The sequence below is a fragment of the Sparus aurata genome, chromosome 12, assembly GCF_900880675.1.
Source record: "Sparus aurata chromosome 12, fSpaAur1.1, whole genome shotgun sequence".
In the NCBI taxonomy this organism is placed as follows: domain Eukaryota; kingdom Metazoa; phylum Chordata; class Actinopteri; order Spariformes; family Sparidae; genus Sparus; species Sparus aurata.
In genome coordinates this window covers 15,247,434-15,261,204 of record NC_044198.1, presented here as the reverse complement: position 1 = coordinate 15,261,204, position 13,771 = coordinate 15,247,434, and the positions used below count along the sequence as shown (strand labels likewise).

General features: G+C 41.1%; 1 protein-coding gene across 1 annotated transcript; it reads right to left on the bottom strand.

Annotated features, from left to right (window-relative positions):
- Positions 1-2,283: 2,283 nt before the first annotated feature.
- On the bottom strand, positions 2,284-12,967 carry ggt5b (gamma-glutamyltransferase 5b). The gene is made up of 12 exons (XM_030436852.1): positions 12,677-12,967; positions 9,955-10,082; positions 9,779-9,874; positions 8,853-9,048; positions 8,131-8,291; positions 7,844-7,990; positions 7,559-7,689; positions 5,402-5,589; positions 5,213-5,304; positions 5,013-5,122; positions 4,818-4,928; positions 2,284-4,601 (listed from the first exon to the last, which is right to left on the bottom strand). The coding sequence occupies exons 1-12, from the start codon at positions 12,847-12,849 to the stop codon at positions 4,455-4,457; spliced, it is 1,680 nt and encodes a 559-aa protein (XP_030292712.1). The 5' UTR covers positions 12,850-12,967; the 3' UTR covers positions 2,284-4,454.
- Positions 12,968-13,771: the final 804 nt, after the last annotated feature.

Genomic DNA, 13,771 nt, shown 5'->3' with positions numbered 1-13,771 from the left:
ATGACCAACCAAACTACTGCCTCAAAAGAGACATAAACATAGTTGGTTATAAACTACTCTCACGGTCTAACTGATATGGTTGTTTCTCTGATGAGGACAGCCTGGTTAATGCTAACGCCGGCCTGCTAACAAACTCACAAAGATCATTTTAACATGCTTGAAGTCTACAGTACAATGTTTTTGTATTAGTTTGATTATTTTTTTCTTATTAGCATTAAACATAGTGGAACTGAGACTGACTGGAATGTCAGATATGGGACAAAATTAACATTTTGACCTGATGGTGATCAGAAGGCAGGGGGTGATGAAGTCAACAAAGCCTTAGAAAACAATTGCCAGAACAAAATATGATGGCTGACAGATTAACCTGCACTGCCATCCCTAGGGCGACATCACTTGGATGGCTAAAATAGTATCCATCCAGGTGGAAAGATTACATTGACGTGTTTATTAAGGGGAGATCAGTTGTCCCAGCAGAATCCTGGTTGCTTCTCAGATTCTTGTAGAGGTCCCTTATACAACTGTTTGCTATAACAGGTCAGTAAATGTTGCTGGCTGGACTTCAAGTTTGACCTCGATTTGCACAACGTGTTTGCTGACTTCATTTATAGTGATGGATTACCGTTGGTTTGGTTGAACTCCTGTTAAAACAGTAATTTTGAGTGCCGGGTGTTTATGTGTGTCAATGGACTGACAGTGTCCCAACCATGCAGTCAAGAAAATGTACAGGTGCGTGGACTGGATGCAATGTTTTAAATTGACGTCATACCGCAGCAGGATAAGGAGCCCAAACACATCTTAAAGCTTTGCAAGACAAAAATACACCGAGGAGTCCTGACTGTCATGGACTTTGCTCCACAATCACCTGACCTCAGCACCAACTTTTATGGGGGCATTTGAGGACTGAGAAAAACCTATTAAGAAATATTCAGGGACACCACAAGATCAGTTATCAGGACTTGTGGAGTCCATGCGAGTTGAGTGCATGCTGTCATTAATGAAAAATGGGGGCATACCAAAAAACAAAAAAAGTATTCTGGAATTCATGACCATTTCTTTTAAAACTTCCAACATTTCACTCAAACTGTTAACCTGATAGAGTCATTTGTTATGAAATAAATGTGTATTACATTTGAAACAAATGCAAAATAGAAGATGATTGAGTGTTCTCAGACTTTTTGACCCGATTGTATGTCAAAACTAACATCAAGAGTTAAAACTTTAAATGGCTGGATGAACTTTTGTTGTTTTGGTATTTTTGCCTTGATTGACAGGTGCTGGCAGATTGTGACGGGAAATGTGGGGTGAGAGACTACATCAATACATCAATATTGCATGGGTATGTGTCTTAGCACCTTGCTCTACCAGGACGCCCTACGAAAGTAACATAAAAATATATAAGATATTCAGTAGCGTTACTCGGTGTGGATACAATTATTTTCCTAGGAGATGGCGAACGCAAAAAAAAAACAAGCAAGTCACGCTGGAAATGTTCCTTCAAGGCCCAATCAAGCGCAATCTGACTTCCACACAGTTTTAATGAACCATGGAGTTATGCAACTCAGAAATGCAAATTTACTTACCCTTTAGGCGTGGAAAAAAATCTCAACTCCCCGTACGTATATCAGTGCCACTGCTTTGCACGGCAATATGACAGCTACAAATAATGACACACACAAACAGAAAGCCTGTATAATAACATCAAATAACTGCTGTTGAGATAATTTGCCTCATCAGGGGACTTTGTGACTGAATGTGTGCTAACACTGGAAGTCAGAGAGTCATCACAGGATTATTTAACTGCCTCTGCCTTGAGTGAGAGACTATTAGCGGGGAGACGTTTTTTGGTATAATGTAGAACGATGCTTACTTTAAATGGCGGTTAATGTCGTGACATTAAAAGCTATGAAGTCACAACTTATCCAGATTAACTCATTTGTCATACAACAAAGACAGTGGGGCTTCACACAGACTAGAACATTTGCATGTTCTCACAATTCACATCTAGCGCCTCAAAGGGAAAATGGAGCAGAATCCACTTAAGAAATCATTACTAATTCATAAGTCTTTCTGCTGAAATGCATCTCATTACGGCTTCCTTTGTCTCAGTGCAAAAGTGCTGCTGTTGAACAAGGCAAACAGGAAAACATGCAGCAGGTTATTGCTGATCATGCTATACTAACACCAAAGAATACAGAATACATTCTACATACAGAATACAAGTACGTGTATTTAGAGGGAATATGTGTGTTAAAGGTAATACAGAGTTCAGGGACTCAGCGATTAATTGTCTTTGTTTAGATTTTTAATGTTTTATGGTGACAAAACGGATATTCACAGTTAATATTTGTAAAAAAAAAAGTATTATTATTTTACAAAAAATGTTGATGTATCAAAACACAGAGAAAATACAAAATGACATGATGGTTGTGTGAAAATACACTTACATTTATGACATAATTTTGTTCATTGTGAATCTATTGTTGAAATTGATAGCATTTCTCAATCTTTAAATCAAGATGACAGCATGCTCAGGGACCAGAATACGGTTGTTTCACATACAGTAAATTATTTGTGGTCACAGTTAGAGTTCCTGGTTTGGGCAGCTGACATCCTACAACAGCCTTCAGCTCAAATGTCATTCAGGACGTCCCTTTGGAAGGGTTACATGGCTCATAAACAGAATACAGTTCTTATACATTCAGTCAAACATTCATTGCTATCAATAAGTAATCATGACACCGCGGTTGTTGATGTTTTGTTGGACGAGAGCAAATTTGCTGTTAAGGCTCCTGCTGCAAACACATTGCACTTTGGTCAGAAGTGTGTAATCCTCATAAAAGCAGATCTCAGCAGTAAGAGCAGCAACCTCCTGGTGCGTTAATCCACATCATCTACGTCGTATGAAATTAAAGGAACAGATCACCTATAAATTCAAACTCAATCATCATCTACTTACCCCTGTGTCGATGGAAAGTTGGTTAAAGTTTCATGGTCAACAAAACTTTTCTGGACCTTCTAAGCAAAACAGCATTCTCCTTAACAACGGAAGCAGATGGGGACTTTTTTCAAAATGTAAAAGAAAACAACCCCCCCAAAAACCCAAAAGGGCTCCAAGCAGCTTGTCCAGCGTAGTCCAAGTCTCCCTGAGATCCAAAATTGATTTGAAAAGATTATTTACACCCTTTATCGAGCAAAATGCTGCTAAGTTAAAAGTGTTAATGCAAGCCCATCTGAAGTGGGAGCTCAAGCATAAGGGTGTTATTTCAAATCAGTATTGAATCTGGGGGCCTCTGGTGACTTGGATTGCACAGGACAAGCTGTATGAGGCCATTTGATGGGGGCGGGTTTGGATGTTTTTTACATCCCCATCTACTTCAATTGTTTCAGAGTTTTGCTGTTAAGCTCAGAAATGTTTTGCAGACTGTGAATTTTCACTCGATTTTTCAACGGTACAGGAATGAGCAGGTGACTGAATTGTCATTAACTTATCCTTTAGAGGTGCGTTTGTGACAACCGGCTGGAATGTAAATGAGTATATACAGAGTGGCCCGATCAGCACGAAAGAAACATCTGGTATATTACAACTTGGTTCTGATTTTCAGAGTTTTGACCATTTTTTTCTGTCAATCACACTAAGTTAACTACTACTTGTATCTAGCACTGCAAGTTTTTTAAAGTCTCTGATTGTTTCCATACTGTATGTTTAAACTATGGCACGATCTGATATTGATAAATATGAACAGTATTAATAAAACAAATTATTTCAAACAAGATAAAAATTGCCCGTATCTTGAGTGAGGGTAGTGATTGAAAGTGGACTTTCAAGTTTTATTGATGATCCTGGAACAAGATTAAATATGATGTTCTAATGTCAGATATCAGATATCAGATACACCTTCAACTATAACCCAATGTACTTGCTAGACCATTATCACAGATGTTCCTCGATAAGTGCATTTCCATTCAACTGTTTTTATGTGCATCTTCAATTTGCCGATAAAAACAACTGAGTGGATACATCGGACATTAGAAAAAAAAAGGGGCAAAATAAGACAAAGAAACCTTCTTTCCTTCCAGTTAACCTCCACCTAAGAAGATTCAGATAATTTGCTCACATGACCACTTTCTGTTCTTGTCCCATCTGACTTCTTTTCAGCAGATTCTCAAGATCTCTGCACTCACTATGGCGAAGACAGTTTTCTTTAACAGCCAAAACTACAAAATAAGACCCAAGTTATAATAAATTAAAAGGATAATCCTTTTAACTTAGTAGTTGCCTGACTGATTGTGCTGCTCATCAGTTCCATCAGCGAAGAGCTCGAGCACCAAATAGCTCACATTTTGTTATCACAGTTTCGGCACATTCATTGTTCTTAAGGCTAAAGATTTAGTTGGTCAGTCTTCAGGGCAGATTTTAGTGTGAAGCTGGTGCTTCCTCATGGTCTGTACGGTCAGTATCCAGCTGACACCCCCAACTTCCTGGTGTCCGCTATGGCCGTGATGCATCCGTCCTCCTTTTCCACGCCGTTAACAACATTAAGGAAATATTTCCAGTCCCCAACTTTGTGTCCAAGAGCTTTGATGCCCTCTATCACAGACTGAGGGCACACAAAACACACACGGATTTAATACCACTTATCCAGCCCACTTCAGATTTTTAAAACTGATTTCAGGTAGATTAAATCTGATTTTGTAAGATTATGTCGTGGTAATCTCCATCAGAATCCATTAACATAAATAGAAATGTTGTTCAGTTATTAGATAGATGGTCACGGTCTAGTGAAGCAGAATGGGATTAATGGACAGAACCTCACCTTGTCAAAACCATCCTCAAAATTCACATTGTTCCTGGAATCAACAAACACTATGGGTGCAGCGATGGCTTCTTTCAGACTCATCCCCAGCCACAGGCGATTCATTAATGACTGCCAGAATAAAGGAGAATCATGTGAGCGAAACAAATATGGAAGCCGAAAAACATGAATGCAAACTGAGTTCAACTGAGTTACCAAGGCCACTGCTGAGGTAATCATGCTTCCTCCGGATCCACCAATCACAAGGAGCCCTCCAGACTTTGACTCCAGTATTACTGGAGTCATTGAGGAAGGAGGCTGTTCACCTATGACAGCAATCACACTCCATATCAGACTGGGGAAAGACTAAATGACTATGTTATCATGATTAGATTTAAAAGGCTGCGCGACTTTACCTGCCCTCACTTTGTCTGCTCTCCCACAGAAGTCAGCCAGCTCATTGTTGAGGATGATTCCTGTTCGTGGGGAGTAAATGGCTCCTCCAAATCTACAAAAACAAAACACAATATGAGTGGATAACATCACGTTATAGATCTGATACAATATAAAGTAGATACTTCTGTTTGAAGAGGCTTCCTGCTCACAATTGGTTTATAGTGCTGGTGGCGGAGACAGCCAGTCCCTCTTCATCCAGGACAGACACATGTGTCGTCCCCATGTGATCGGAGGAGGGCCGAACGTTGTCATAGTAGGAGTTGATATGGGTGCGGTTTGAAAAAATCCTCTCCCTGATTCGATTAATGAAGGAGGGATCAATCAAATGATCTGCGGTCTGAAAGAAGAATATCATAATTAGACTGGAAAAGGATTTTAAAGATGCTGGGGTGTGAAGTAACTCGACTATATCTCAGATTTTTTTTCTTCTTTTCTCTTTAATTTTAATTCAAATGAATTTAATTTAACATTTTGGAAACTTGGTGCTCCTACCTGTGTCCGTGTGTTAGTTTGTCAGAAGGATAACACAGAAAAGTAGTGAATGGATTGATTAAATTTGGATGGAGGATGGGTCTCTACCCAGAAGAGACCCCATTAACTTTTAATGTAGTGTAATGTAATCTGGATAACAGGATGGATCCAGGACTGTGACCCCTGCTGGAAAAACCAGCATAGACCAGCATATATTGTGTTTTGGTGCTGGTCACCAGCATGGGATATGTCAACAACTTATTTCACATTGCAGAGTATGAGGAGGAGTGAATTTGGCTGTGAAAATCCAATACAGGGCACAGATTCAGTGAGGTTGTCACAGAACACCAAGTTTATTGAATAAAAGCTTCAAACCTGCAAGATTTTGGGCTCATTTGAGGGCACCCGAAACAAACTGCACTATAAATGCAACACTTTGTTTGTTGCTTCCATTTCTCTCACAAGTTTAAGTTAACAATTTTATAAAGTTTTTCTTTCAAAGAATAATTTCTTCTTTCCGATGTTGAGCACACATTTGTTAAAATCCATTAAAATAAGCCATCCAGCTGACAGGTGTGGCAAATCAAGATGCTGATTGAACAGGACTCAGGCACAGGTGTTCCCTGCCAGCATGGGCAGGGAACTTCCCATTGCTGGTGCATGGGATGCTGGTGACCAGCATACCAGCACGAGCATGAGATGCTGGTGACCAGCATACCAGCACGAGCATGGGATGCTGGTGACCAGCATACCAGCAAGAGCATGGGATGCTGGTGACCAACTTCCTCAGCAACATCACCAGCAAGACTATGCTGGTAGGCCCTCATAATTAATGGGACCCAGCTAAACCAGCACCAAACCAGCACTAACCAGCATAGACCAGCATGGAAATCGTGCTGGTCTATGCTGTTTTTTTCAGCAGGGACATGCAGTTAGCGGTTCTATTCACTGACTCTCCCTGCCACTCTCCTCTTTGTTAGCATTCCCACTGTGTCCCTCAAGACCCTTCCCTGGGTCTGGAAATATCCTCCTTCTGGCCCCCCAAATTAAAGTATTAATGTAATTATCTTCTGAGCCTTCAGTCCGGACAGAGTCAGCTAATATGAAAGCTAGATGTGGCTAACTGAGCTAATTAGCTAAAGACAGCTATGGCAGCAGTTTGCGGTCAATTTAGCTTTAGCAATTTAGTTCCATATAATACTACATGCTAGCTGCATGGCTAACTGAGCTAACAAGATCATGGCAGCTACAGATAGCAGCAGTTAGCAGTAACTTTAGCAACTAGAAAAGTTATCTGTCCTTTAGGAAACTCTGTAAACCACAGAGGCACCATGTGACACCACATGCTAGCTGCTTGGCTGAGGGAGCTCAAAATGTCACAGCAGCTACAGATAGCAGCAGTTAGAAGTTACTTTGGCAACAACTTTCTGAACATTAGTAAACTGTAAATCACAGAGGTGCCATATAATACCACATGCTGGCTGCATGGCTAACTGAGCTAACCAACTAACGACAGCTACAGATAGCAGCAGTTAGTGGTTACTTTAGAAATATGTAAAGATATCTGTCCATTAGCAAACTCTGCAAATCACAGAGGTGCCATATAATACCACATGCTAGCTGCATTGCTAACTGAGCTAACAAGCTCACAGCAGCAACAGATGGCAGCAGTTAGCTAAGCAGTGGCAACTTTAGCAATAAATAAAGCTGTCCATCAGGAAAGTTTGTCAATCACAGTTGTGGCAGATCAGTGTGAGGACATCAGAGGGAAAACCAGAACATATCTTTGGTTTCTTTGTAATATCTTATGTTGTAATAATAATGAAGTTCCAAACCTTTCCGTCACTAAAGCCAGGATCAGAGATGCTCTTCTTTAGTCCATTAGCAAATTTAGCTGCCTCTATATAATGATGGTACATCTGAATCTTTTGGTGTCCCTGCAGGGAGCTTCGAGTCAAGTGGTACCCTGCAGAAAAAGGGGAACAACAACCAACTTTAAGACACGACAATCTGTTTTGTTCGTACCTCTCCATTGTTCAGATTAAAGGACTAATTCAATTCAACTGCTACAATAGGTCCGTTCAGGAATAACAGGAGAGACATCAGACAGTACATGAAACCTTTCATCAGTCCAAGAATGAAGGCAAGCAGGGCGCCCCCAGCAGGCGGTGGAGGGATGTGCATCTTAGTATCTCCCAGAGGAACTTTCCATGCATCAACCACCTGCACCTTGAATGACTGCAGGTCCTCCAATTCCAACGTTCCACCTGAGAGAAACATGTAAGAAACAGTTTGTTTAACTTTAGCTCTGTTTGCTTTGCTGACTTCTCTTTTTTTAACATCACTATTTCATTCTATTCAAGTACAAATCCCCAACTTGTCAAACCATGTTGAAATTTGCACCAACCTGCATCTTTAATGTCTTTGATTAAGTCTTGTCCTATCTTGCCAGTGTAGAAGGCGTCTGCCCCTTGCTTTGCAATTGTTTCCAAACTTTCTGCGAGTTTAGTAAATTTCAGGATGTCTCCTGTGCCCAGGACCGTTTTGTTCTTGTTGCAGAGAAGCTTACTGGAAAAGAAAGTATGCATGAGAAAGAACATAGTGAAGACAGGAACTATACACAGAAAACACTGAGAGAGACTGGTGCTGCATAATCATTTGACTGATGTGTGACCTCTCTGGGCTACAAATCACATTAATTTAATGCAATTTATAGCATATGACATGCACCTTCTGAACTTAATCAAGTCATTCAGTAGAAACTTGTCTCTGCATCTGTGTAGTTCCATTATAAGAATGACAGTGTGCAGTCATTTTCACTAATCTGTGTTCAAATCAGGGGGGTCAGCTTGGTGAAAAACTGTGACATAATGTGACATCCTCAACATAGTCAATTGTTAACCCAGCGGTCACATAAAAATAGCATGAAATGAGTTAGAGCAGGGATTTATAGGAGCGTTATCTCCAGGACCTCAACAGTGAAACAATCCCTTTTAGATCATTAGTGCCCTCAAATTGCCATCATCAGTCTGGTTACAAATGGGATATTCTTGAAGTAACAAACAATTATCATTTGAGACCTTTTAAAGCTCTCAGTCGGTAAAGCAGGAAGTTAGGGAGATGATGTACCAGAGAGAGGACTTTTCCACATGACTTCTCCCAATGGGGATGCTCATGAGTCTTGCCAGATATGGCGGCATATCGATGCCCTCCCTTGCCAGTTTAATTGTTGGCTCGAACAGCTTGGCCCAAGGCAGCTTCCCATACTGCTTGTGAACTGCCTCATAGCCCCGCAGCTCACCGGGAACGCCGATCCACTGGGCACCTGCAATGGACAGGTGGGCAACAGGGCAGCTGCAGTAAACAAATGATTGAGCGATAGAGTGATATTATTTGTTCAGACCAACAATTGATTGAAATGTTTAATGCTACAAAACAACATCGAACCTCAAACGAAACAAGAACTCCAATCAGAGTTTTGACAGGCGGCGATTAAGTGACTCTTAACTTAATTGTGTTCTTATATCTGCTCACAGCTACTTTGTGCACAATTTATTAAAGGTACAGTTCACCCAAAAACAAAAATTCAGTATCATATCAACTTACTCCCATAATGATTGAAAGTCCGGTGAAGCTTTGGTCAACAAAACTTTTCTGGAGGTGCTCAGCAATACAGTGTTAAGGTGTAAATAAAGTTTTTTCAAATCAACCTCAGGGCATACTGAGACTTGGATTAAAGTGAGAGAGCTGTATGGAGCCATTTTATGTTAATTCTTTGGTTGTTTTTCCCCCCCATGTATTTCAGGTGTTCAGGTGCTCCAGAAATGTTTTGTGGATTACAAAAACTCGATTAGATAATGATTGATCTTTAATTTGTAGTTGAACTGCTCCTTTAAATAGTTTATATAGTACTTATAAATTACTGCTCTGTGAGAGGACACCTAAGATGCTGTGAATGATGCTACTGTTACTGGAATATTGTGATGACTACATAAGGAGGCATGAGTAAGAAATCTATATCAAGCTACAACACATCGTGGGACAATCGTGCCTACCTGTGCTCAGTCTGAATGTGGTGGGACAGTCGTTTAAAAGGTTAGGTTTGAATGACTTCGGGACCGTTTCCCTGAAGTTGTAGACTTTAACACTGCCTGGAGAAAGATCAGAAGTTAGAATTATTGGCCTCAGTCGATATCATTTGGGGAGAAGCGAAACAAATGAGAAGACAGACCTGTTTTATTTCTTATGGTGATTATAGACCCTCCTCCAATCCCCATGCTCTGAGGGTTGACCAGCGCTGTGCACAGAAGAGCTGCAATGGCGCCATCTACTGCTGAACCCCCCTGCTGGAGCATGGTCCTGGAAATAGTCATCATGACAGGATTTATGGGAAGTTTATGAACACACTCACCATTTGCACAACTGCACATGTGTACACACTTTTAATAGATGCATCAGTGTGGACCACGGCGGTTCATTTTTTGTTCAGGGTGTCAGGGTCTGGAAGCGCTGCCAAGAGACAAGTTTAAACCATGTGCTGGTGCTTGAGCAATATACCAGGAAGTTGCTGGCCATGGTTTTTCCTTTTAAACTAGATTTCATCTTGAGGTAAATTGCCTTCCTTAGAAATTACAATTGATTTGTCATAATTAGGTGTATCCAACTGGATTATACTGCACGACAAAGGCTGAAAGTTTAATTCTAGATCGCATCTGAAAGCTCTGAATGAGTCTTTTCACTGAAAGGTTGGCATTGTGTCAGTCATGTTCACTGAGCAACAAGACGGTAGTTATGGGAATGTTTTGGCTCTGTTGAGGTCATGCCACCTTAGTGCCTTGTAGTTAGGGTTGCAGGGTTTCACAGAAGAAAAGGTCTAAAGGGGAAGATTGAAAAAGTCAAATTGAATCAGTAGAATCTAATTAAATGAGTCGCATGTGAACAGACAGAACAACAAACACAGTTGTCCGTTCTGGTCAAACAGCAAGACATAATAGTAGATATTATGAAGTGATTAATGTGATTGTGAATGGGATTTGCTCTCTAGAGGGACACAATCGAGTCCAGGTTTGGTATTTTCTGTATAAATCCTTAGCAACATTCATCAGGTCATTTCATTTGTATGTACTGTGGGTTTGTTTGGTTTTTGTTTATACCTAACATGGTATACAGGTAATTTTGGAAAAAGTAAAGACAGGAAACCAGCTCCCAAATGTTGAGGGTTATGAGAGAGAAAGAAGCCAGAGATGCAGCAGTTTGGTCCAACAACATGAAGTGTTGTGACTATCAAGAAGCTTTTGTCAACAAAAAAAACAAAAACAAAAGAGAGTTTGACAAAAGAATTGGGTCATTTGGATTTGGTTGTAATTATGCCTAATCAGGTTTTATTATTGAGATAAAACAATTTGGTTGTACAACATTGATCATTTTTTTCCCGTCTTGACTAATGAGTACATCTTTAAAGGTTTGCTGTGTAGTTTTGGAGAAGTAATTAAAACTCAGAATTTTGATATTTACAATATTAATGAGGCGATTATACAAACCCAGACGTGTTTATTGTTTCCATAACTGAATAAACAAGCTGTTCTCAGAGGAAAATAAGGTCCCCAGAACACTGTTTGAAGCTAGAAGGGTGGCAGGGTCCGCCACATATAAACAAAGTAAAACAGTATGAAATTGTGTTTTCTTTGAATTAATTTTGATGAAATGAAATTTTTTTAGTGCAACTTTGAATGTGGATTAAAACTAATAGAATTTACTGAAATCGTTCCTCAGAGCAAAACTTTTGCACACCTGTGGGCGGACAGGTGCGTGGAGGACCAAGTGTCGGCAAAATCAGAACAAAAAACCTTCCACACACTCTTCACTTCTCCTGGAATTTAAACAGTCAAACGTCATAACATCAAAAGAAATATCAGTTTTGACGTTATGACGTCTCTGCATTGTGTTGCAGAGATATTTCCTAAAGTTAGCATGCCAGCCCGGACCACTAGCTGCACGGCTAACAGAGCTAACGAGCTCACGGTAGCTACCGTTATCAGCGGTAAGCGGTTGTTCTGGTGATATGCTGTCCCTTCTTTGTTTTGCATTTATGTTTTCTCACATCAACCTGATGAAAGTCCGTGCTCTGACATTTCCATGTCTTTTTTTCCTCTCTCTTCTTCAACAGAGGGAATCCAGCATGTTTATCTGAATCATTGAAACACTCAAACGCTGCCCTTTAAAAGCTTCTGTCCTCAGGTGATCATGTTGCCTCAGTGCATCACTCGTGGAGCTCATATTCACTGTCTGTGCTGTGAACTGGGAAATGAACCCCTACAAATCCTGGCAGGGGGAGAGAAGAATTCACTCAACACAAAAGCCGGAAGACCTACAAGCACAAAGACTCACCTATTGCTCTATATTTACTCTTACTATGATGACAGACTGACTGAGCAGCATCAAGGATTTGGTTCATCAGAGAGAGAGAGAGTGAGAGAGCCAAGTCTGTTCACTCCATATTACAAACATTAACATCAGTCAGTATTTGTTTAAACCTGTCCCCAACCTTTTACAGTCACATCCAACAGGGTGGTGAGGAGAATCTGTCTGCACACACTGTCTGCAGGCATTAAGTCTCACTCCTCAAACAGAGCCTATCAAATCTCTTAAACTGCTTATCCCATTGCTCAGTTCAGCTTTTTTATCTAACCCACAGGAGCAGGGGAGGGCAGCCTCACGGTCTACAGAATAATAACTAAAGTCATTCTGTGAATAATGCAACACGCTCGGAACACTTCAGTAACACACGAATTAACTTTAAAATAACACATTTCAGGTAACGCACGAATGAACGTTTCAAATCCTGTCACGTCCAGGGTTTTATGTGTTTTTTGCTGCAACGCGACAAGCAAAAAGCAGGTCAAACTCTGCACTCAATGAAACTTTTTTTTTTTTTTTTTTTCCCTTTGTCTTACCTGCCGATGTCGGAGCAGAGCTTCGAGTCTGCAGACACGGCGGCGCGCCTGAAGCTGCCGCCGGGACATCCTCTGTCCACCAGCGAGGAGATGCACAGGCAGATGATGGCGACCGCACTGATCAAACCGGCCAAGGTGAAGCAGCACACCACCCACGGCCTGTATTTAGCCATCAGAACAAAACTTTTCTGCGTCGGAAACTTTGTGCAGGAGGAACTGTTGCCGCTTGCAGCTCAGTGCGCACACACACGCTCAAGTGCGCACTGCTTTAATCCCGAGCTCGGGTTCACCCCTCCCTCCCTCCTGCCTCCATCCTGCCTCCTGCCTGTCCATCAAGACTAGAAGCGAAAGTGTGGAGCTGAAGAAAGGACGTAACTATGAGAGTGACCATAGCGTGTAAATAAGTCATTGACAGCTCGTTTTTAATCCCCAAAGAATGCGGGAAATAACCATGATGTAACCAGTATTCCCGCTTGTCAGCTAAAAAAAAAAAAAAAAAAAAAAAAAAAATGAAACTCTTATGAACTTCTTTTTTTTTATATTGGGCTTTCAACTTCCCCTCACTTCCGGGGATCTTTGCAGAGCTCTTTCTTTGAATTCAACCACATTTTACACATCTGTTTCATTCTTGCGCAACATCCATAAAACCCCCTCCTCCTCCTCTTCTCTGCTTTTCCTGCAGCCCCTCCACTTCCCACTACTCTGACCCGCAGTATCAGGAAACACATCCCGCTCCCAGTCATACCATTATGCTGGATGTGACCTCTGTGTCAGTGACCGAGAGGGGACGGGAGTCTTTAAACTGAGGCCAAGTTCGGAATTCCTCCGAACACGGGTGGGGGTGTTGGTTATGCCCATAAGTGAAGCCTGTGAAGTGCTGTATCTGTGTTTCAGCCGTGCCATCTGAACTGTTGATGGGCTTATGGATGTTAACACGTTCACCCCCCAAAAAAGAGCAATTCAGTCATTATTAACTCGCCACCAGGCCAAAAGAAAGGCGGAAGACGTTTTGTAGTCCACAGCGTATGGTTTTGTAGGGGTTGGAGCACTCTCCGGAACTACTGAAGTAGGTGGGGACTTGTTTAAAAACATTAA